This window comes from Tiliqua scincoides, chromosome 6 (assembly GCF_035046505.1).
Source record: "Tiliqua scincoides isolate rTilSci1 chromosome 6, rTilSci1.hap2, whole genome shotgun sequence".
NCBI classification, from domain to species: Eukaryota; Metazoa; Chordata; class Lepidosauria; order Squamata; family Scincidae; genus Tiliqua; species Tiliqua scincoides.
The window spans coordinates 39,814,558-39,840,843 of record NC_089826.1 but is presented as its reverse complement, the minus strand read 5'-3'; the positions used below and the strand labels follow the sequence as shown (position 1 = coordinate 39,840,843).

Genomic DNA, 26,286 nt, shown 5'->3' with positions numbered 1-26,286 from the left:
GCTGTCAAATCTAACTTACATTATAATCATTCTGTAATTTCTCATACTTTGAAATCTACATATCAATCTGTTTCACTTCTTCCTTTAGAACTATTTCAATTCCACCTCAGTTTAAATTATCAGCTTCGTATTTCTTTTGTTTCGCCGGTAGTTAGACCATCGCTCATGCATGCAGCCCCTGACATCTCCAGATAGTACTGAGGAAGACCCCTGCTTGAAACCCTGGAGAACCTCTGCCAGTCAATATAGACAATACTGATTGAGTGCTAGATGGTCTGACTTAGTATATAAGACAGCTTTATATGCTTGAATGGTTATTTACAAGTGGAAAGTTGAAACTACGTGGTGAACTCTCCATGAAGTTCAAACACCTGTATGAAATATCAGTCATCTGCAGAATCCAAGCAATTGAACAGAAATGGAATTGTTCATGATGTGGGGCAGTTGGGACCTTATATTGTTGTTGTTGGCAACCTTCAGTCTCGAGAGACTATGGTATCGCGCTCTGAAAGGTGGTTTTGGAACATCGTCTAGTGTGGCTGAAAAGGCCAATTCAGGAGTGACAATCCCTTCCACACCGGGAGCAAGTGCAGTCTGTTCCTGGTCTGTCTCCCTGGCTATGGGCCTTCCTTCTTTGCCTCTTAGCCTCAGACTGTTGGCCAAGTGTCTCTTCAAACTGGGAAAGGCCATATTGCACAGCCTGCCTCCAAGCGGACCGCTCAGAGGCCAGGGTTTCCCACTTGTTGAGGTCCACTCCTAAGGCCTTCAGATCCCTCTTGCAGATGTCCTTGTATCGCAGCTGTGGTCTACCTGTAGGGCGCTTTCCTTGCACTAGTTCTCCATAGAGGAGATCTTTTGGGATCGGCCATCATCCATTCTCACGACATGACCGAGCCAACGCAGTTGTCTGTTTCAGCAGTGCATACATGCTAGGGATTCCAGCACGTTCCAGGACTGTGTTGTTAGGAACTTTGTCCTGCCAGGTGATGCCGAGAATGCGTCGGAGGCAGCGCATGTGGAAAGCGTTCAGTTTCCTCTCCTGTTGTGAGCGAAGAGTCCATGACTCGCTGCAGTACAGAAGTGTACTCAGGACGCAAGCTATGTAGACCTGGATCTTGGTATGTTCTGTCAGCTTCTTGTTGGACCAGACTTGTTGGGACCTTATAACATTGACTTAATCATGTGGTCAGATGATACCAGTGACCACATGATTGCTCTTACAATGTAGGAAACTGTTCAAGAGATTATGATGTGGTGCACAATTATCAGAGGTGTATTCTGGTTGAAAATGATACGCCATTGCTTAAAGCATCTGTTCCCAATAAACACAAATTGTGCTCCCCTGCCCCCATACAACCTGCTTCTTAAATTCTTTGCTCCTCCTTTGTTCAAGTTCTGCTGGTGGTTTTGAACAGTTTAGAAGGAGTTGTGTTACTCCTGATTTGGTGTCAGCAATTTTTGGTCTACCACAGTTCTTGTTTTGTTCCCAGAGTACCGGGTCTGCCACAGACTCACTGCAAACACAAACCACCATGCTTCTCTTGCATAGGCATGTCTGTTGTACTTTGCATACTTGCCAACCAGATGAAAATGATTCTTAGCTCAAATCAAATTCTAGGTGTTAATGTTTCTCGGATATCTGTGCATGCCGTAAAATACCACTTTCCCTTGGGCAGTATGGAGTATTTCTCAGGACCAGGCCTTACATGATGTGTACAGTAAATATGTTGTGCTAATGTATTCTCTTGAAGAATGTAGTTATTATCTTATAACAAAAATCTTTGTATGTTGGCTCAGAAGTAAATGTCATTGCATTCAGTGGCGCTTTCTTCCAGGAAAGTGTGTATAGGATTACAGCCTTAGAATAGCTTAAATTACATTTACAGTGTAAAATATTTAAAGTGCATAGTTTATTCTGCACACAGATAAACTACATAATCTGCAGAAACACAGTTGATGGAGTGGACTGTGAAGGCTTATGCTACAATAAATGCATTGGTCTTTAAGGTGCCCTGAGACTTTTTGTGTTAGCTTCAATTGCCTAATATGGCTACCTCTACAAAATTATCTTCAGAAAACTCAGTGGCAATCCTAAAATCATTTATTCTGAGATTCTTTGAAGTAAGTGGCATAGATTTTTGTTTTAATGAACTGGAGGTATAGAACCTGTGTTCATATATTTTATTAATTTGCATTTTTAAGAAGGCTGATTGAATTATACCTGTAATGCATTGTTTAATACTGAGTAGTGATACTGATGCTTTTTTCAGGATAGGGTGTGGGCCAATGTGGGCAAGAGTTTAAACTGCATTATCGCCATGGTGGATAGATTGCTTGAAAAAGACAACACTTCCAGTGTTGAGAAGGAAAATGATAGTGACCCTTCAACGACAGAACACACAGCATCTTGTACAAGTGGTAAGAAACACATTTTTATATAATTACTGGATTGGATAAAATGAAAAAGTCACAGTAAAGTGGGATTAGGAGGCACAAGAAGAGAGTCAATGAGTGAAAGTGCTGATGATATAATTTTGCACTGTTCTGGCTTTGAACGTTGGGATGTTATTTATCAAATTGCATCTGTCTTGTACAGTCAAGAACTGCTTGCAGTACTGTGTGTCTGTGTGTCTGTTTGTGTGTGTGCGCTACATACAAATGTCTTTGAAAGAACAGTGTTCTGCTTTGAAGTTTCTGACACTTTTTAATCTGCTTTAGGCTTTCCTTGAAAATAGTATGCAGAGGAAGAGTCACGTGCACATACTTAACCCTTGCCAAGCCTGTTGGGAAATAGGAAGTTGTCAGATGTCTTTTCAAAATAAATTGTATACTATTCGAATACTGGCTTCGGAGTCCTGAAGCCTCTCACAAGTAGTAGTATCCTGTGTGAAGAATATTTGAACTGAATTTTTACAAAGAGAGAAAAGAATATCTAAAGAAAAGCAGCCCTGGAGCATTGGCTTTTTGTATATCATAGTTATTACTTAATGCTTAGAATATGCTAATACATATTCTAATACATAATATGCTAATACATAAAAGGACTTGCCGATTCAGACTATTGAAGGATGGATTTTTGCTAATGGTAAAAAGAAAGTCTCATCGAAACATAAGGGAAAGCATGGTAGGAGGCATGAAGATGAGAGCAGGATAAGGGAATGAAGAAATCAGGCATGACTAGCAAAGCTTAGGAAATAACCCCCACTCTGGAATTTCCTCCATAGTAATAGCCATATTGTCTATGACTCTGAACTCAGGCACCAAACACTGTTGCACCAAAGTGATGCAAAGTTTTAAAGGGTGCCCAAACCCCGGCCCTAGGGCCACTTGCGGCCCGCGAGGACTCCCAATCTGACCCTCAGGCAGCCCCCAGTCTCCATTGAGCCTCTGGCCCTCCAGAGACCTGCTGGAGCCCACGCTGGCCTGATGGAACTGCTCTCAGTGTGATGGCCAACCGTTTGACTTCTCATGTGAGCTGTGGGATGAGGGTGTCCTCCACTGCTTGCTGTTTCGCATCTGTGATGCAGCAGCAGCAGCAAAGGAAAGGCTGGCCTTGCTTTGTGCATGGCCTTTTATAGGCCTTGAGCTATTGCAAGACCTTCATTCATTCTTACAAGTTCCATCTCTAATATATTCATTTATGTAAATTTATTCAAATTTGAAATGTAAATTAATTCCTTTTTTCTCCAGCCCCCAGCAGTGTCAGAGAGATGATGTGGCCCTCCTGCCAAAAACTTTGGACACCCCTGTTTTAGAGATTGAAGAATGGGAAACGCGATGGTTCCAACTCTCATGGTGAATTCTATTAGATCAGGGGTTCTCAAACTTTTTGACTGGAGGGCCACATCATATTTCTAGCACCATGTTGAGAGCCTGAAAAATAAATTTGAATAAATATATTAGAGACTTAACTTAGATGAATGAATGAATGGGCTCAAACTTAGGATTTGTCCAAGCCCCCACAGAAATTAAAAACACCACAGAAATTAAAAACACATAAATGGACCTCCATTCCTCCATGCAGCTTACTTTAAATGTGCAGGAGTGAATATCTCAGAACCAGCAGATCACAGGCAATTTCCAGGATTTCTCCAAGGTCCAACACGCACCACAGAAATAAAGAACACACTCAGTGGTCTCCCATCCCTCCCCCAAGCAGCTTACTTAAATGAAAAGAAACAAGTCTCTCAGAACACAATTCACCAAAGAACAGAGGCACAAACCATGGAGAGAGGGTTGGAAGCAAAGATCTCTTGGAAAATGAGCCAAAGCACTTAATGCAGATTCTCCAGGGGGGGGGGGGAAGAGTCTTGTCTCCCAGAAGCATAATTCTCCCCAGTCCAAAATACTTTCAAAATCACAGAGGGAAAGGAGGGGGAGAGATCTTGCAAACCAGCCCAAAAGCACTTTTAAAAAAAAGGAGATGGGGAGGGGGAGGAAAAGATCTTGCAAGCCAGTCCAAAAGCTCTTTTAAAAAAATGAAGGGAAGGGAGAAGGAAGATAAGAGCTGGCAAACCAGCCCAAAAACACTTTGAAAAAACTGAGGGAAGGGGGGAGAGGAAAAGATCTGGCAAGCCAGCCCAAAAGCTCCCCTCTCCTCCAGAGGATTACAGGGCCGGGGGAGCCTCTGAAGGGCTGGAGACTTGCCAGGAGTTGGAGGCCAGATGGAGGCTCGCTGTGGGTTGTATCTGGCCCATGGGCTGGGGTTTGGGGACCCCTGTATTAGATGATACAATCAGAGGTAGGTAAAAAAGACTACAGTTGTAATCCTATGCACTTTTGCTTGGAAAGAATCCCTACTAAACACAATGGAACTTACTTTTGAGTAGGCATGCATAGATTGTGCTGTAAGTCCCGCCCTGTTAACATTTTGTTTTCCAAAATCATGTTTAAGTGAGCAATAGAGGGAGGGTCTGGACATGATTCATATAACTATTAGATAGCGGAGTAGAATGAAGTAGCTGGTTAAGTTTCTGTCAGGAATGTTTAAGTATAAAGCATCAGTGTAGTGGACTAGAACAGGTGACCCCTCAGGTCCTTTTCAGCTCTATGAAGCCTTGATTTTCTGATTTTAAGTAAACAGGACTACTGCTCATACAGGATCGTATGATGCTGTCAAGCTGCTGTATTTCTGGGGGTACAGGTACTGAATCTGAAACTACTGAACCATCCAATAATAAGTAACAAAGAATATTACAAAGTGCTATAGGTAACATTAACTGATTTTTATAACATTTTAAAACTTATCTCAAATGTTTACATAAAATGTTGGCATTTGCAAATGTCTAGGGTGGATTTCTTTTGACTTTTTTCATATTCTTGAGAAAATGCATATAGAAGAATATAAGAGGGAGAACTGATCTTTGGATGATTCACTATGTGTCTGTGTCTGATTGATAGAGCATTCATTTAGGATGATAGTGCAGCCATCTCACAAACATGCCTATTTAACGTACTAAGATATTCCTCCCCCAGGAAGTGGGGTGAATAGCAATCCCTGGTAATGTCTTTTTAGATGTAGGTGAAACCATAACTCTCTTCCCGAGGGAGCCTTACCATTTCATTTAGTACAAAATATTCTTTGACATCAAGTGAAGATCTTTGATTTTTTGCCCCAGGCCTTTTAGTTCTTATTGTTTGAATTAGACCTGTGGTCCATCTAGCCCAGGGGTGGGCAAACATTTTGGCAGGAGGGTCACATCATCTCTCTGACTCTGTTGAGGCCAGGAAAAAAAAAAGAAAAGAATTAATTTGCATTTCAAATTTGAATAAATTTACATAAGTGGATACACTGGAGACAGAACTTATATGAATGAATGAATTTTACTGAGCTGGTTTATAATACACATGAGAACTATAATACAGGCATGTAGAACCACATGAAAACTATGAACTGTTTGCCAGTCACCTCTTGCACAGTGAAAACATACACGTCAAGCCAGAAACACACGGAAGCATAAGTTGTTCAGAGGCCAGTGCAGGCTCCAACAGTCTCTGACAGGCCAGAGGCTCACTGGAGACTGGGGGCTCCATGCAGGCCAAATGGGGGTCCCCAAGGGCTGCAAATGGCACCCGGGCTGGGGTTTGCCCACCCCGATCTAGCCAAATGGACAAGCATCTGTTCTCTGTGGTTTTAGATAAACAATCCTACCCAGAGATCCCAGGAACCGAACTTGGGATTTTCTACATGGAAAGCATCTCTTTTCTGCTCGTTTTTTTAAAAATGCAATTAATTACTGTTTTGTCATTACTTTATTGTTTTCAATGTAAATTAGACACTCTGGAAAAACTGTTGTATGACAATTGAGATATCAGTTGTCTAAATAATGAATCATAGTTATGTTTCCATATTTTTATTATTTTTTTCCTGAAAATTTGTTGTTCCCATATACATTCTTTGTTTGTTCCAGTAGGTGGGTAGCACAGTAAATTGCTTTTATGCTAGACTAGCAAAGGGGGGAAAGACTGTGGAGGCTGAGGAGTGGTTTTCTGCTATGAATAAAAGAGGACTCAAAACACAATTTCTTACAGTTCTGTGTATTTTCACTTGTGATTATCTGGAACCATATAAACAAAGAATATACAACAGTTACATTTTGCTGTTAGCTTCTCAGGTGGTCTTGATACTTAAGTATGCAATGGTTATGTGAAGTGTGTGAGTGTTTACATATATCACAATTCGTAGACCTCACATTAAAATATACATACCCTTGATTTATTTCTTAGATTGCTTACTCGAAACAAGAAATAGATTTTATCTTTCTTCAAGTCAGAAGAGTGTATTTAGTGTACTTTCTTAAGGTTGAATTTAAGATATCAGTTTCCATGGTAACTATCTATGGTGTCATCAGCAAAGCATTATGATTTCACTGCAGGATAAGGCAGGTAGAACACATTCATTTCTTGAGGAACAAAGATTATTGTAAAGCTGCAGTACAACCTCAGTGTTTGCTGTTTAAAAAAATGTTAATGTTTTCATCATATCCCTTTTTCATAGAATTCAGGATGTGAATGTCTTTTTTCAAAATGATTTGAAGGTCCCAACCAATCCTGTAAGATTCTAAGAACATAAGAACAGCCCCACTGAATCAGGCCATAGGCCCATCTAGTCCTGCTTCCTGTATCTCACAGCGGCCCACCAAATGCCCCAGGGAGTACACCAGATAACAAGAGACCTGCATCCTGGTGCCCTCCCTTGCAGCTGGTATTCTGACATAGCCCATTTCTAAAATCAGGAGGTTGCACATACGCATCATGGCTTGTAACCCGTAATGGATTTTTCCGCCAGAAATTTGTCTAATCCCCTTTTAAAGGCATCCAGGCCAGATGCCATCACCACATCCTGCGGCAAGGAGTTCCACAGACCAACCACACGCTGAGTAAAGAAATATTTTCTTTTGTCTGTCCTAACTCTCCCAACACTCAATTTTAGTGGATGTCCCCTGGTTCTGGTGTTATGTGAGAGTGTAAAGAGCATCTCTCTATCCACTTTATCCTTCCCGTGCCTAATTTTGTATGTCTCAATCATGTCCTCCCTCAGGCGTCTCTTTTCTAGGCTGAAAAGGCCCAAATGCCGTAGCCCTTCCTCGTAAGGAAGGTGCCCCAGCCCTGTAATCATCTTAGTCGCTCTCTTTTGCACCTTTTCCATTTCCACTATGTCTTCTTTGAGATGCGGCGACCAGAGCTGGACGCAATACTCCAGGTGTGGTCTTACCATCTATTTGTACAACGGAATTAAAATATTAGCCGTTTTGTTCTCGATACCTTTTCTAATGATCCCAAGCATAGAATTGGCCTTCTTTACTGCCACCGCACATTGGGTGCGAGCACATGCTCGCACTTATCATTTAGGGATCTTATTTATACACATGCATACAGGAAAGCAGGCCATAGGATAATGTTGAGGAACGTGATGGTAGACAGCATAACCAAAAATAATCCTTGCTTCCCTTTTTATAAGCATATGCTGCGGGGTATTAATCAAGTCCATTTGCTCATCTGTCATTTCTGTTATCATCTGTGAAAAGCTAATTACAGTTGACCACTGGGAAACCGTGCCTGATTGGATCTGGTCTACTGTGTTGCTTCTCAGGGTTTCTTAAGGCATGCCCAAGGACTTGGGTGTCCCCAGCTGAATGTTTTGTTCCTTTTTGTTGGGCAGATACCCCCCATGCAATATCAGAAACTGTTTTCGAAAATGACCTTGGTTGTGATAGAGGTTTGTGATAAGACACAAGGGATTGCTCATGTCTAAAGCCCTTTTGAGTGCCTGGAACTAGACACTTTGCTCTTTAGATTTAAGTCAGTTTTCTTAGGAACTTGCTGCATCCAGGGATGGTCAAATTTTAGGTCTGTTGTAGTTAGCACCACATTTCATACCTATAACTTTGAACCTGCTATTATTTCAGGATTGTAAGATTCAAATTCCTGTCTCTGAAGTAACCCTGACATTAGTCTTGTGCTTATAAATGCAGTATAAAAATAAATAAATTTTTACCTTGTTTTCCCACCTAAAATAGAGACGCGGCACCAGATACAGTTTCCAATGTGGATATTATTCTTTCACTGATGTTGGACATTTCTTTTGTGCCATTCTTAATTTTCATCAGTGAGGAGGAAATTACTAGTGGCCAAATATGCAAATTCTTGGTACTGTTCCTCAGTGAAACAAAATTAGCTGTGGTTCTAGCACTAACTTGGAGGCTTGTGTGCAAAGACTACACAGTGAAGAAATGAAACTAATAAGCCTCCGCAACCCATTTCCCCAGACCTACTTTTTACTGTGAGAGTGAACATTGATAAAGGTTTCATACCTCTTTGTCAGGTTTGCCTCTGTAATGAAGAGACTTCTCCTGACTGCTTGTCAGTTTCATTGCTGCTAATTGCATCCTTTCTACACATTTCATTTGATTTTAAGCAAGAACTTGTGCAGAATGCAAAGAATAGTGGTAAGCTTTGAAGGGACAGTGAAGGGACTTCTTCATACCTTTTTGAGAAGTTGGAGGAGAAAAGAAAGCTTGTCAACTGCTACACAAGCATGCAGGAATTATTAAAATACACACACACACACACACACACAGAGTTTTCAGAGGTGGAAACTCCCGTGTACGGTAAATGCAGAAGTTGTTTCTACAAGTGTTTGACAGAACTTGGTGATATAACTTGGATATCCATGGAGTTGCTAAAGTTGTTTAACCATGCCATGGATAAGGCATTTCACTAAGTTTCTATGAATATCTGATCCCATGGAGTGGGACAAAGAAAATTCTGTGGAAATAATGACACCATCTCTCCTTTCCTCCCTAAGGGGACCCCACATGCCTTTGTTTTTATGATAATACACTAAACCTGCATGACCTGTGACTTATATGTTGCCCCAGCTGAATTCATTCTTAGAGCTGTGCAAGATAAAAGTAAATATAGTAGTAATTACTACTGTGTCATACAATATAGCATAAAACTATAAAATAATGGCAATCCCCTCTGCGTCTTTCAGTCCTTGAGTTCTGTTGTACTAAGAGCTGTACAGATATTGGAGAGGGCTTCAATCTTTTCCAAAAGGCTCAGGCAGTGGCTCCTAACTGAAACAACATTCAAGAATTAAATTGTCACTTGCCCTTATATTGTAATAATATTATTAATAATTATGGTTAAAAATAAACATTTATTTTCATCTTTTTGGAAGAGACTCATAAAATTCAAGTTATAATGGCTAATTTGATGTAGTATTAAAGTTTCTTCCAGTTTCTTTCCCTGTGACTGGAGTTTAACAAGACTAGGGTTTGTGTAATAATAATTGATGGGTAATCCAAAAGCAGCATATTTTGTTGCATCACTTGCATTCTTTGACTTGTCTAGTCAATAGCTAGCAGTAGTGGCACAGTCCACATGGAAGTGAATCGAAGTGAACAGTCCACATGGAAGTGAATAGAAGACAGTGATCCAGGGCTATACTGTGCACATAATACAACAGCTTGTGCTAGCTTGTTCATTATGCCTCTTTTCCAAGACAGGTTATTCTTCTTTCTCATTTTTGGGATTGATCAACTCACCTTCTTGTGTTCTTACAAAATACATGGTATTGTGAGGAAACTTTCCTCTATAACAGGGGTGTCCAAAGTTTTTGACAGGAGGGCCACATCATCTTTCTGACACTGTGTCAGGGCCGGGGGAAAAAACGAATTTACATTTAAAATTTGAAAAAATTTACATAAGTTTACATAAAAGACTATATTAAAGATGGACTTATATGAATGAATGAAGGTCTTGCAATAGCTCAAGGCCTATAAAAGTCCTGGCACAAAGCAAGGCCAGCCTTTTCTTCGCTGCCACTGCTGCATCCCAGATGTGAAAACAGCAAGCAGTGGAGGGAGCCCTCATCCCACAGCTCATGCAAGAGGTCAAACAGTTGCCCTCACACTGAAAGCAATTGCGTCTGGCCAGTGCGGGCTCCAACAAATCTCCAGAGGGCCAGAGGCTCATTGGAGACTAGGGGCTCCCTGAGGGCCGCATTGGGAGTTCTCGAGGGTCACAATTGGCCCCAGGGCTGGGGTTTGGGCACCCCTGCTCTATAAGAACTTGCCAGGGAGTGCAGCAAGGTAGTTTCTCAATGTTTCTTTGTAGCCAAGCAACACAGGAAAACTGGATCTTCAGGTAGATAACTGTTAGGATAGGGTCATACACTATCAGGGGTAGACTGCTCTGTAATGAGATGATTTGTGGCCTAATTTTTTTAGAAATTAGAGTAGTAGGTAGTAAACTTATATCTGAACGATAATACCTCAGGCTGAAGATGGGGACTTAAGTGATTGAGGCTGCAATCCTAACCACACTTTCCTGAAAGTAAGCCCCATTGAACAAAATAGGACTTACTTCTGAGTAGACCTGGTTAGGATTGTGTCCTGAGTGTTTTAAGTTTAAAAAAAATTATAGAAAACTACACGTTGGGGGAAGAGTTCTAGTCTAACCATACTCCTGACATGCTAAGACCATGGGAAGCTACCCTGTACTGAATCAGACCATTGGTCCGTCTAGCTCAGAATTGTTGACACAGTGACAGTAGCTCACCAAAACTTCAAACAGAGGTCTTTCCATTCCTACTCGAAGATGCAAAGGATTGAACATGGAATCTTCTGCATGCACAACGTATGCTCTACCATTGAGCTACAATCCCTTTCCCAGTGGAGGAGCATTCCATCATGTCAACTTTCACCACTTTTGCCATGGTACTGTTGAGACCTATGTTGACCATTTCATCTACTGTAGCCTGTTTGTGAGAACCAGACCTAATCAGTGGTCCCAGATTGTGAGCTGTGGCTCCCCAAGGAGCCGTGGAAACCAATCAGAGGAACCATGGAATCCTCACAGAAAAACTTACTGCACTATACAATGTATAGGATTGTAGCCTCAATGGGGAGCCATGGCCAGTAGTCCAGTAGGTCAAGGGAGCCGCCAGACGAAAAACTTTGGGAACCACTGCTATACATCATAACTCTCTTGGTTGACTAATCTGGAGCTGTTTGCTTTTCTGTTAGCTTTCTGTGGTATGCGGAGCCCACTGAGGTCTGGATTACATAAATTGCTGTCAGGGGTTGTGGATTGATGGTCGTGCTGCTAGACTCTGAACACATCTTTCAAACATTACAACAAAGCTCAGCTTTCATGTATTACAAGAAAGCTCCTAGAACAGATACGTGAGCATCCGGTGCATTTACTTTTCATTTTTATAACATTGGAAAAGGGAAATGGTTGATATTCTTTACTGTGGGATACATTAGTGGTAAAACAGCACTGGTGCCCATATGTCTCTTCCCACCTTAGAGGTTTTGCGGAAGGGACTTTCCACTTCCTCAGAATGTCTAAAAACACTTTCAGTACAGCATAGTGCTGTGTGACTGAACTGCATGGAGGAGTCTAAACTTCTTTGGTAAGACAAAGTGATTGATGCTATCTTGTTGTTTCAGGCTTATTAACTAGCTCCACCTACTGGGGATGAAATATAGTGATCTAATAGCTAGCCACAATTTCCTGCTACTAATATAAAGCCAGACCACAAGTTCTTTGCTCCTTAGTTGGGGGGGGGGGGGCTGATTATAACATTATCACATACTCACACTGCAGTGTTGATAGGTATGCACTAAACTCATAGGATATGCTGTGAAACATTTGAACAAGGACAACTACTTGTGAGTGTAAGGAGGTCGTTCAAGTGTAATGCCATGTATGGTTTAACTGAGTTCAACCATTCCACAACTGCTCAGTGCGAAGTCCCAAGGATCAGGTTGTTACAGATAAGATTAAATTTTTATTTCAGGAAAAATTGGATAGTACTGGGTAGATTAAAGAGATACTGAATTAGCTCTGCTCTACAATCATTTGGCGATTTCAGGTTTTCAAAGAACACATTTAATTAGATTCACAGACCTTGATTTCTTTTGGTTTTATAGAATGTACCTCAGAAAATATAAACTCCTGTGGGATAAACAGAGAACACTATTGATGAGGAAAAAATCACTCAGGATATTGATGCATTGCAAAAGATGAAGATGTCAAATGTGGTATAATTACAAAAAAAGAATAAATAGAAAAAAAGAATAAATAATACTATGAAAAAGAAAACATGATAAATGGTATTAAGGAAGATCTTTATCACAGGGAAAAGGAAGAATTTGTATCCTTAAATGAAGGTACAGCTGAAATTTTGCATCCAATTTTAATCCACCTGTTACAGGAGAAATTCAGATTGAGAACAGGTGCAAAGAAAATTATCTATAATTATTAGAGGAACATGGAAAGAACTCTGCATGTTCAGTTTGAGAGGGGATAAAAGACACTGAAGAACTCTACAAATCTGTTGTGAAGCATTACACAGTAGAGGAAAAAGTGCTTTTAAGGAGAGCCAGGCTAGTATCATGATTAGACTACTGGGCTAGGCTTTGAGAGGTGTGGGTTCAAATATCCACAAAGTCATGAAGCCCACTGGGTGTCTGTGGGATTAACAAATCTCAGATAGTTCTTGTGAGGATAAAATGACTAGAAAAGTAACATATATGCTGACCTGAGCTCCTTTGAAGACAGAGCAGGATAGCAATGTAATACAGGGGTGGCCAACTTTTCAATTTTAGGAATCTGGGACCTTTAACAATTGTGTAGAGGAGGGAGTTTCAGCAGGTACAACTTGTCATTTGTGAGAAGACAAGCTGCACCTGCTGAGATTTCCATTTCTATGCAGTTGTTAAAAGTTCAGGGAGGCCTCCATTTGAAAGATTGCCCACATCTGATGTAATAAATACTTTGCTTAAAGCGGGCTGATGGTCCAATGGATATAAGCTGGCCATTAATACATTTTATTTAGAAAACAAAGGCATTTGGGTATTTGCAATGTGGAATTTGTCTTTTTGACCCAACATCTCCTATCTTTTGCTTTGATATACAGTAGAAAAGAACCACTGGAATACCTCACAAACTTGTCTGAGTGGAATTGGGAACGGTAAATAGGATAGGAACTGAATGGCACTTAAATGGCACTGCGACTTTACTTGTCCTTATTGTAAGAGTTTGGCATATTAAAAATTAACAAATATTTATGTTAAAGCTCTGTGTTTGCTCTTTCTAGGGGATCTTCAGTTTTATTTGTGTCAACTGCTGATTTACCATTCATTATCAATACCACTAGGCTGTTGTGTTCTTAGTATGTGTGCCATTTCTTAAAAGTTTAACTTTTGAGTAAATGCTCAAACTTCATAAAGAGATCAATAAGTCACACTTTCTTAGCTTGTGTAATCTTTCTCCCAGTTCACCAGAATTTCATTTGTTTTCTCTTTCAGTCTTGATTTCCCCTCAACCAGCTTTTACTCATCGAGTTTGTTTTGATATACAAAACATGATATGTTTTGTTGTTTGGATGGTTATAATCCCGATAAACAGGTCACAATAAACTGCTTTTTGTACCTGTGGTGATGTAATGAAAATCCAGCTAATAATAATAATAATAATAATAATGGTAACAGGTATTTATATACCGCCTTTCTTGGTCTTTATTCAAGACTTTATTCAAGGCGGTTTACATAGGCAGGCTTATTTAAATCCCTTATTAAATAGGGATTTTTACAATTGAAAGAAGGTTCTTTCAAGAACCACTACATTCAGGTGTTTTATTCCGATCTGGCTTCACATTCTGGCCTCCATCCTCCCATGCTCAGAGCAGGTGGAATAGCTCGGCTTCAGCTTTTCAGCTGCTTCAAGGTCGCACAGTGCCAGTGGCCTCGAACTGGCGACCTTGTAGATGTTCTCTTCAGGCAGATGGAGGCTCTACCCTCTAGACCAGACCTCCTGCCCAAATGAGCTTCACTGGTCATTTGTAAGCGCTAGGCAGAGCAGTGTGTGAGAGAAATAAAGCTGAATTGTTGAATCCTTATGGCATCACAAAAGGGAGAATTTGAATTCATTCTTTTTATAATTTCTCTCAGTTCTGAGAGAGAAGCTTCCTATCTTTTAATTGCCGTTCTTGACTTTCCTCTATTTTGTTACAGGTGACTGGTGTGAACAGCTTTATCCACTTATAGTTACGCTCAAGGACTGTATTGGAGAGGTGGTGACTAGGGCAAAGCAATCAATGTCTTTTGTTCTGCTTCAAGAGCTTGCATGTAGTTTGCCACAATGTTTAATGCTGACCCTAAGAAGAGATATTGTCTTCAGTCAAGCAGTAGGTGCTTCTTCCATTTCATAAACCTTTTGTGTTTTAGAGCTATCAACTTAAACTGTGCCCGTTTAACCTTGGGAGGTGGGGGGAGGTCACTACTCCATAGCCTCCTAGAGTATAAAAGCATATGGATATACTGATGAACGGTACTCTGCCTGTTCCAGGCAATGAGGAAGGAAAATGATTTCACTCTGTTTCTCCACTTACTGCTGCAATGCTACAGTAGTTACTAGTCCATTTGACATGATTCAGAAAAAATCCAGCCCTTTGCACTGTGGGTTCAGCACGTTTGAAGAGTATTTGACAAACTGCTATTCCAGAGAGTGAATTTATAGCATGCTTTCAGATCCTCAAATGTTTCAGAAAGAAATCCTGCTAATCTATAGCTCAAATGCAGAAATCTGTCTTTGCCATAATAACCAGTACTCAGATCCTTGTTGATAGCTCTAGCCACATTCTGCCATGATTCTGTAAACCATAGTTGGTTTTATAGAACCTCTCTACTCTAAGAAGTCTCTTATTTGCTGGGGTAATTGCAATAATGTATAACTAGACCGGTGATTGTCAAACTAGCACTGGGATCCCACCAGAAGTGATGTCATGACAGGAAGTAACATCATCAAGCAGGAAAATTTGTAACAACCCTAGGCTGCAATCCACCCACACTTACCCAGGAGTAAGTCCCATTTACTATTATTGTTGAAAGCATATACATAGTAACCTGTTAAAAGTAGGATCCGTAACATTTCTCCAAATGCAGTCACATACCATGGTAGCTTCAAGTCTAATATATTAAAAATTGAAATGAATGGGGACCCACTTGAAATTGGCTTGCAACCCCCTTAGTGGGTCCCAACTCACAGTTTGAGAAACACCAATTTAGACCAATAACAGCTTTTCTGGTTCAAAAAGGAAAGGACATTTTCCAAAGGTACAAGGAAACTTCTGCAGAATATCCCTCAGTGTCCTCCTTTAATATCTTATATGTTTTGAGAAGCTACAAAAATATGCATAATGTTCAGTTTACCTATGGTGTTTATTACTGTAAGATGGAGGAAGGAAAATCTGTGCAGATTTTTACTGTAGGAGATACTGATGTGTTTTTAAGGTATGCAAAGTGGCACATGGGGGGAAAGTGCTGCTTTTAGAAATACAAAACTTGTCTTAAGGTATGTCTGTACCTCCAGGCATCTTCTAGAATACAAAGGTTTCTCAAAGGCAGAGAAAAGAAAATGCACAACATGCTATATTATTGAACAGGCCGGAAATTAATTTTGAAAGCATAACAAAAGAAGCATAGTCAAGAGAAGTTAAATTGTGTCTTATTATCCAGTGGTTGGAAAGGTTGCTGTTGTCCCCTGTGATGAAGGTGTGTTCTCAATGGGAGGCTTTAATGATCCAAGTATTCATCTTTCTTTCTTTGGTTCTGTTCACCTTGTCTTTTTGATGGGTAAATTCAGTCTTATGGTAGAGATAAATTACATGTCAGAATCAGTAATTCAGATACATGTCCTTCAGACCTTTGGAATGGCTACCATATGGACTTGCTGGCTTATTATTCTTTAATGCATACTGTTGATTTAAAACCTCTTATAGCATTTTAATTTCTTATATTTCTTCTTCAGTATCCTTTGTTAATTATTGGTTCTGTATCCTTCCAATGTGTCGCAAAAAAGAGGAAAGTGCTTTGTTTTGCTTTTTAGAAAACTCTATCTCTGAGAGATTTTTTCACTGGGAGTAGAACCTGAAGAACAAATATCATACTTTTGTTTTATTTTTTGTGAGTAGACATCTAGAGGAGACTATCACATATTTGCAGGCCAACAGTCAGGTAATGAGCTTCTTAAACCCAACATGAAATTGCAATATAGGGGGCCCCGTACTCGCGGATTCACTTATCTGTGGATCACGTCCACAGGCCCCCTGCATGCATCCCTTACAGTTAACTGAAACCAAGGCATGAAGCTTCCCTGAGCATCCTAATGCCTCATAAAGCATTAAAAAGTCACTTCCACTTTCACGGAGAAACAGAAAGTTGCATTTTTTTTTAAACTGTAAGGCTCAGTCTGAGCCCGCAGAGGCCACAGATGAACTTATTCTGAATCAGAGCCTCTGCTGGGCTCAGAAGACCCTCTGAAGGTGAGGGGAGCAGGACTCCCCTCACCTCTGGAAGGTGGGGGGGCGTTCCCTGATCTCTAACCGCTATGGGTACTGGGGTATACCCTTAATAAATCACTTCTGTATAAATTATCCCATCACACTCCTGAGGGTGTATCCTAAGAAAGTACCTTAGGATACTAAGTACCTGACTTAGTACCACTGAAATAAATGGATTGTATCCTAAATTTAGTCAGTCTTGACTAATAGTGTGATCCTATACATGTCTACTTAGATGTTAAGTCCCTGTGGGTTCAATAGAGCTTACTCCTAGATAAGGATTGCAACCCAAATAAGTTAGCCGTGTATAACAGTGCAGTCCTATATATTTACTTCTAAGTCGGATTATGTTCAGTGGGGCTTACTTCCAGGTGTGTATAGGATTGCAGTCTTAAACCTTTTAAGTCTCCTTGATTTCAGTCTTGACTAACTTTTTTTGGATAAACCCCATCTATAGAATACACTAAATTTATTCAGTCAATCTAAATTTATTTAGTACATTACCAATTCAAACCAAAAGTTCTGGGTTTATTTGTTTTAAAACTTAGATACTACCATTCTGCCCAAATGAATGTCTACTCAGAAGACTACTATTATAGTCGATGGGACTTACTCCCAGGTAATTGTGAATAAAATTTCAGCGTAAGATGTATTTGTGTTATTAATGTGTGACTGGTGTTTTTCTTGTAACATTTTGTTTTATTTCTATTATGATTTATACAATTTTTGTTATCTTTTTAGCTTGCTGGATTGGTCTGTGGATTTATAATAAAATTACACTCCAGCTTACATGATCAAGGCTTTCTACAACAGCTTCATACAGTGGGGTTAATCGTTCAATATGAAGGACTCCTTAGTACATATAGTAAGTCTTCTATTTACGTAAGAACCTGCATTGTTCATATTTAGCAACTTCTTATTTCAGCTTTCATTCCAAAAATGGGATAAGAAATATTGAGTCACTGCACTGCAGGTAAAAACATTTCTGGAAGTTTTAATCTGGAACCATGTGCCAATTCTATTTTTAACATTTATTAAACATTTGTATAGCGCTTTATGGGGTGCAGTCACTAATGAGTTTATTTGGAAGCATAATATCTATGAATAGCAATCTTGGCCACTCTGCTGCCTGGGGGCATGCCTAGTGGTGCTGCCCCCCCTTTTAAGGCCTCTGGAGAGCCTTAAAAGTCACTTACAGTTTTCAGCTGAAAACCGGAAATGACACTTTAAGGCCCTCCAGAGGCCTTGGAAGACCTTCTGTGGGTCAGGGAGGCTGTGCGTGGAATCTCCAGCTCTCAGAATGCCTCTGGGCAGAGGCAATGGGTGCAGGTGACTCTCAAAGCGGCACAGCTGGGGACTGCACCCCCTAGTCATTTCAGTCAGGAGCACTTGCACTTGTGGCCCCCCAGGTATGCCACTGAAATCTATTAATCAGTACTACAGCTGAGTAAAGACATTTTCTGTTTTATTTTAGTTCAGCTGGTCTTCAGAGAGTGGTCATTTATTTTAAAGTGTATTTAGAGAAAGTATAATGGGTTCTGGATCAAAAGAGCTTCTTATGTGAGCAGAAAGTACTTCTGCTCACTCAGGGGGTCCCCCTGATTTCTAATGATGCTTTCATCTAGTGGTGACTTCCTAGGCTTCATCCCATACCCATTACAAAGGATTCCCTGACCTTCAGGAGCTGCTATCCAGGAGTAGGAAGGTTTTATGGAATGGAGAAAGTGGGAAAGCCCCATTGCCTGTTTGTACTGAATCTAAGCCAATTTTAAATTATAATTGTTCTATATTTTAATGGATGTTTTGTTACTTGAGGAACCCGGTTATGTGACTCAATGTAAATCTTAAATGAGTATCCACATGTTAATATACTTTGCAACTTTTATCTTCCCTGTCCTCACAACAACTCAGTACTGATGGGTTTTAGTGCTGCATACATGGACTGAAGGCAAATGTCAGAAAGTTCTTGTGCAAGTAGATCTTTCTGCGTTTTGCGGATTCAGTGCATACTGTATGCAGAAGGCATGTTTGATGTGTGTTCTCTAAGATTTACCAAAGAGTACTCTATGTAGTATGAAAGTGAGTTGTGCCCATAGGGGTCACTCACTAGTGTACCTTGGGGGTCGGGGGGGACAAATGTCCAGGGGCACCATCCAGCATGGGCGCCACCATGACCCTCTCCCCCTGGCACCCTTTTTTTCCTTAAGGCCCCTTTACAGGGCCTTAGAAGGCCTTCTGAGGGCTGGGGAGGCTGCGCATGGCCTCTCTGGGCCTCTGGATGCCTAAAAACATCACTTCTGGTTTTCTCTGAAAACCCTGGGTGGCATAGGGGCCCAGATTGTAATTTGGTTAACTGACCATGCGTGATGTCAATCATGGCAAATTTGTCTTAGTCTTCTCTTTCCAAGTTCAACACAATATCCATGCAGTCAAACTGACAAATAATGATAATTTTTCTCCCTACTTTTCTTTCAATATCTAATGGATGAACATACTAATATGAGAGATACCGCTTTTATTATTGCTGATAAGTATATGTAACATGCAACAGAATTCAGAATATTATGATAAACTCTGTGAAAAAGTGATGCCTGAATGCACACTACAGGATAATGAATGCACAGAAAAATAATTCTGTTGTATGCACAGAAAAATAATTCAGTTTAGCATTCGCCATATCATTTCCAGACATGCCTGTGCTTTTACATGGAAAAATGATGCACAGTTAATTCAGCTATGCATAGTTATGCACAATTAAATCAGTCCATCAACATTCAAACCTCTTTATGAAGGAAAGTATCTGAATATATAATGGAATTGATTGTGTATTTACCTAACAAATATAAGGAATTGGAACTGGTGTGCGTGTGGAGACAAAATGTTAAATAGATAACAGCTTAACATTAGACACATACAGCCAAGTGTTCGAAATATTTTTTTACGTGTCATTATTGCCTTGCTTAAGCCAAAACCATGTCTAGTCAGTCATATTTTACTTTCTCTTTGTATTTTGTAACTAAATTTTCTGTTTGTGTAGGTGAGGAAGTAGGTATGCTAGAAGATATGGCTGTGGGAATATCAGATTTACAAAAAGTCATGTTTAAAATAACTGAAACCAAATCAGATATCCTTTTGCCTGTTATAACTGGAAGGCGGTAAGTGTTTTCTATTTCCTAAAACTAGAACAGAGTGTTACCTTGTGCCAGAAAAATCAAATGGAAGCTCATCTAATGCTTTCCATGCTGCTGTGTTAAGTTATTCATGTTATGATTTGCAATAAATAGGAAGAAAAGAGAATAAATGCCCTGGAGAGGCATGTAAAGATAATAGAGTTTTGTAATATGCCTGTATTTGTGAGAGAAATAGATTACTACATAAAGCGTTGCCACTCTTCTCTGATGCTGAAATCCTCACATTTATCAAGTAATGGTAATTTGTTGCCAATGTTCTGGCATGAGTCTACAATAAAATCCTTCTTACAGAAATGTTTCATAAAAAAGTCTAATTTCCTGAATTTGCATTGAAGAAAAACTGCCATAATTCAAGGATGTCAGCTTTAGAATCTTACTTCTCAATGAAGTTCTGTGAATGTAGATCACAGTTCAAGGGACTCCCAAGATCTTTCCTTTTCTTTTAATGGGGAAGCATCAGGTTTCGATTTATGGAACATGCACAACTAATTCTGCTCATAGCTGGTGGTTTGGAACTTATGGTTATCAAGATCAGCCTCCCATAAGAGGGGATAAACATATTAATTCTGGTTTACATGCCAATATTAACTTCTAAAACAAAACAGAATAGTTTGTCAGTTATATTCTACATTACTGTATTGCGCATTTAAATCTGCATACATGGAGCAAACTGGAATCTTAGAAAAACCTTGTTTTGGAAATATCAGATTTTCAAAAAGACATGTTAAGTAACATGATGGAAATAGTCTTTCAACACACTTGTGCTAGAAGACATCTCATCAGTTTGGTTTTATCTTCCTATTTATGGTCTTCTGATCCAAGCCTGTTTGTTCATCTTTTAAATTCTAAACTAAACTTACATTTCTTGGATGTTCATATTAATGGATTTGGTGGCACAGGAAAGAGGTTGTGTGTAAAAGTCATGATATGCGGGCGAAATATAAATAAATACCGATAAATTGTGGAGATACACAGAATTAAAAGGAGGCAATATTGAAAAGCAGCTAGTCTCTAGTGGTGGTAATTTTCTGTTCATTGTGTTCTATTGTTCTCTACATTTGATTGTCTCTCTAGCTGTGTGTATGTAGGCGTAAGAATGGTGAGAGCATGAGGCTGGGTGTATTAAAGGCTAATGTCAAGATCCAAAGTTTTCAGTTGTGAGGAGAGCTTATAGAAAGTTGGAACTGTAAGGCCAGTGATAGAGAATTAGGTGGAGGTAAGCAAACATGCACATAATGAACTGCTTCAAACAATTTTGCATTCATTGATGTGTTTGTTAAAATTAATAACATAAAAAGGCAAGTCCCCATACCACATAACAAGCTGTTTTGAATCTAGTCCTAGGATTGATATGACTTTGCAAAGTATTTTTTAAAATACAGGTCCAGCCTATTTATACATGGATTTTTTATACACGGATTTGACTCAACACGAACGGCCACTGCAAATGAGAAGGAATGTGCTGATCCCTAGAGAAGGGGAGAAATGCAACCCTTTAAAATTTAACAATAGCCTCCTTAATGAGAGAGAGAGAGGGCAGCTGGCTGACAATCCATCAATCCTTCTCTCTCCAGCGGACCCTTCTCTTCCCCCTGAGCATGTGAAAGAAAGGTGATCACTTTGCATTGGTGAAGGGAGGGGCTGAGTGAAGCGCCTTTGTAAGCCCTTGGAGGACGACTGATTGATGATTGTCTTCTTAATGACTCTTACCTTACATCACAAAGGTCAGCAAGGCTGTTTTTAAATCACCTGAGCAAAGAAACTTAGTTTTTTAAATTGATTTGCTGTAGTGCGTTTTTTGCCATCTACGTGAGTGCTTGGAACGGAACCCACGCGAATAATGAGGCTCAACCTGTATTAATAATCTGCTCAGCTGTTCACAATATAGAAACTCTAAAATTGCATTGTACATGCCCAGCCTAGTGAACCCTAGTATCCTAATGTGGCACTTTGGATCTTGGCTATTATTTCCCAAGCAGCAGCATTAATATGAGATGATAAAATGGAATAAACCTACATACAGAACTCTGAACTCCTTGCAGACTTGATGCTGCAAATGCAACAAACTGACAAGTTGTCTTTTAGACACTGTGCAGTTTCAAGTACCATCTGCTTCAGCCTAGATTTTTATATCTGTAAAGGGGAGAAAGATAAGGAAGAATTTTTTACTATTCTGTCTGTAAGAAAACTGTAAACCAATGAAATTAGTACTTTCAGCATAGTGAAAGGGTTCTCTCATGACTTTTATTCTGTCTATATCTTCATGTCACAATTTGCTAAAAAGCAATTTCGGTCGACATGTGTACCACCCCTGCAATGAAACATGGTGCGTGCCATTGGGAGGTACCAGAGCATGCGCTCTAACTCCTTCCCTGTCTGGAAGCACTTGGAGCACATGCGCCCTGTCAGCAGCTGGTCGGGCAAAATCACCCTGAAAGCTTTCCCATCAGGAAGCAGTTGGAGTGCAAGCATGCTAATGATGTCATGATTCTGCATGGTGTCATGATGTCAGGTGTTGCCTTGGGTGCCAGAAGCCCTGGGTGTGCCACTCTCTCGGTCAAAGAGTTTGGAACATGTAGGCTTTCTTACTGCATAACCCTATGAACATTTCATGCAAGATGGCATAATTTTGATGTTCTTCTCCGAGGGCCAAAAGAAATACTCTTTCTTTTTGCTATCATGTGTGTATAAATTCTATAGTTGGATAAGAAAGGACAAAGGAATTGTCCAAGAGTTTCACCCAGTTAATGGCCATCAACATACTTTAAATATTCTTTTATGAGTCTCTTGCGCTTACCATTCCACTTACATTTACTTGTGCTGACCTGGACAGATAGACATGATTGCGTAAACTGGTTCTTTTTGCAGCAGTAGGTGGAATAATTTTATATAAGCATTTGCAATTTGCTTATCCTGGATAACTGAGACCACATACTCAGATTTTAAATGATACAATAGCATTGCAATAGGTAGTGACTAAACATAGAGCCAAAAGACTTTGGTGTTGCCAGTTCTTTGAATCTTGCTTAAGCCATTTCTGCCCAACATTATGCATATGCAATGGGACCCAAATGTGTACATCTGGGGGAAAATGGGTTAAAGAAAACTGTTTTACCCCTGCTAACTGGTTAAGAGGCACTTTTTCAAGTGGGTGCTCCTCTTTTATTCAGCAAGGGGAGAGTAACTGGCCCACCTCACCCCAGCAGTGTCTTTTCTAGTGGCTGTCTGCTGGTGTTGCATCTTTTTAGATTGTGAGCCCTTTGGGGACAGGGTACCATTAGATATTTGATTTTCTCTGTAAACCGCTTTGTGAACTTTTTGTTGAAAAGCGGTATATAAATACTGTTGTTGTTGTTGTTTTAAGGGTAAAATTTCCAAAACAAATATACTGTTTGTAGTAGTATTATATAGGAAGCATATAAATTTCTAAGCATTGTACTTACATTTTAAAAGACCACACAGCCTCTTTTCAAAGGCTTGCTTTCTTATCTGGAAAGTAGACTCTTTAATGTTGAGACTTGCATTTATTGTCCATCTTTAGTGTCTCTCTCATAAAATCCTATTTTGTAAACTTTTTTCCTTTCTGAAAATGTTCTATCTGCTCCTGCTTGTGAGATGACTCCCGGTGTTTCCCTGAGTTCCCCTGTTTCTTTCCATGTGTTTAATGTCTCTTTTTCTGTGTTTTGAGCAACTTTGGCTCCCCAGCAGCTTCTTTGACTTCCAGTGCTGGGAGCAAACAGGCTTGCAGCACTTGTCCCTTTGTTTTGCAAATGCCAGGAATGGGCATTCGACTCTTGTTGACTCATCTTGAGTTGCCCATAAATGCTGTTTTTGACTATTCAAGTTGACTAGAGCCATGGGCATCACTGACCCAGACTTGACTCGCGACTCTGGACCAGTGCCTCAGAAAAAGAGTTGGGACTCAAAATGATTCAAGCCCTGACTCTTCAGTGTTGCGTGTGTTCTTGCATACTTTTTTTGCCGCTTCCGCATGGCTCTGAGGACCTCTTGGGCAATCCAGAAGCCGCCCTTCAGACTAATGGCAGCAGCAGACATGGTGGGTAGATTGGTTCCAGAAATCAGGGACTGGGGGGTTGAGGGGAGGAGGAACACATACACACACACACACACACACACACACACACACACACACACACACACACACACACACACACACACACACACACACCACACCACCTCCCTTTTTCTGTGAAGTTTTTGCTCAAGGAACCCATTGAGTCGCTACTTGAGTCATTTTTTGAAATGACTGTACTCGTGAATTGAAAGACTCGAAATTTTGCTCATGTCAAATCACAATGGCCACGTGCTTACAACTTGTGAGCTAAGTCAAGCTGCAGGGTCGCTGTGTCACAACTTGATTTGCAACTCGGGCTCTGTGACTGGAGCACATACCTGCAAAATGTCTTATGTGTTTTGCCATAAGCCACCAAATGTAATAGTAAGATGATTAATAGTAAAAATTTCTGTTGTGTGAGAAACTGTACTGGAAAAGGAAGACGCAATCCAGAATTTAGACATGCAGGTTTCTTGTTGTCTTATGTGCTCCCTGAGGCATCTGGTGGACCACTGTGAGATATAGGAAACTGGACTAGATAGGCCTTTCGCCTGATCCAGCGGGGCTCTTCTTATATTCTTATGCTCTTATGGTTAATTTGGGCTGATTTAAACATGACTTATGTAAAACATTTTGATTTGTTTTGCTGTGTAAACCACTTTGTGAACAACATTTTGTGGAACAGTGATATATAAGTATTTAAAGAATAACAGAACTTTTTTCTTTTATTAAATTCATGTTCTACAGAGAAATTTTGTAGCGCTATAGAGAGTGCTTAAAATGTAGCTTACCCTCATTCATGCTATAAAGAGGCCAAAAGGTTTTCCCTGGGTTTTTATTCTTTTACTTTTAATCCCATTTTTCCACTTCAGTGAAGAAGTCATTGTAATGGAACCATTTTTAATTAAATTACTGATCCTATTTCCTTATAGGTTTTCCATGTCCTTAAAACAAGAGGAAAATTTAATATCTTTAAGCTTTAAGACTCCACAAATTAGAAAGGAAACATTAATTTCTATATTTTGCCTTAATATGCTAGATTTTGTGGCCTAGATTTTGTCTTAATGTGTTGCAATCAGACCTAGGAGGTTAGTAGTTTAACTTCACAAATTTCCAGGTATGAGATGGTCAAGAGGATCGTATATAGACCTCTACTAACACATGTCTTTAAAAGTTTTCTTACTCGCTAACCAGTTTTGTTTTGGGAGAAACTTAACTGGTCTATGAGCAAAATGTTGGTTCATCCATTAACCCCTCCCTAGTCAATGCAGTGTAGACAGTTGTTTGTGATCTTACCTTGTTCATTTTAATTGTTTTAAACTTTGGAATGATTTGCTGAATAACCAACTTCTCTGGAGTTTCTTCCTCAGGGAATTTGATCAGCATAACGAAAGGGCTATGTTTTCCTTTAAGTTTCTGACTGAAACCTTGGATGGGTTGCATGACTTAAACTATCTTTTCCTTTTGCTTATCTAAATTTGGGTAGACTCCAATAGTTTACATGACTTGTGGGGAAAATCTTGCCTCTCTTGGTATAAAGTTTCTATTGTTTACCAGGAGCACTTGGTCAAGGAGAAGTTGCTAATGTAATTTTTTAAAGATGTTTCTTTTAACATGGCACAGAAATCCCCTAAACTCAATCTTTAGGTTTTGTAAATTGTTGGAACACAGCAGACTTCCAACATTCATTCCTCCCCCCCCCCCCATTATTTTGCTTATCATCTGTTTTGATAGAGTCTTGTATCACTTGAAAGTTCGCTGGTTGTAACTTTTTGCTTAGTTGTAATAAAAGCATTACCCTACTCTGAATTGTGGATTTTTCTAATTCTTTGTTTTTCCTAGGGGACATTATGTAATAGAAATCAAGCTTCCAGAAAAGATGTTTGAGCTGCTGCCACAAGAGATTAAAGAGGGGAAACTACTAAATGTATGTCCAGTTCTTTTTAATGTTGGGATCAATGAACAACAAACACTTGCAGAAAGGTAATCTTGCCATCAAGATTGTGTTTTGGTGTCCAGAGCTCCATAGGATCATTGCCTAGGACAGGGGTCTCCAAACTTTTTGACCAGAGGGCTGCATCAAATATCTGGCATGGTGCTGAGGGCCTGAAAAAAAATTTAAATATAAAATTTAAATAAATAAATTAGAGATGGAACTTAGA

The 26,286-nt window shown here is 39.8% G+C and overlaps 1 protein-coding gene across 5 annotated transcripts in view; it reads left to right on the top strand.

The window, feature by feature from the left end:
• Positions 1–26,286, top strand: part of INPP4B (inositol polyphosphate-4-phosphatase type II B) — a 338,885-nt gene that overhangs the window by 262,070 nt on the left and 50,529 nt on the right. For 4 of the 5 annotated variants that reach the window (XM_066631736.1, XM_066631738.1, XM_066631735.1 and 1 more), the window contains 5 exons: positions 2,271–2,418; positions 14,532–14,704; positions 17,600–17,723; positions 19,896–20,013; positions 25,967–26,107. In XM_066631736.1, the coding sequence (XP_066487833.1) occupies positions 2,271–2,418; positions 14,532–14,704; positions 17,600–17,723; positions 19,896–20,013; positions 25,967–26,107 (704 nt within the window). The remainder of the gene's footprint in view (positions 1–2,270; positions 2,419–14,531; positions 14,705–17,599; positions 17,724–19,895; positions 20,014–25,966; positions 26,108–26,286) is intronic. The other variant, XR_010794649.1, reaches the window with a different exon arrangement.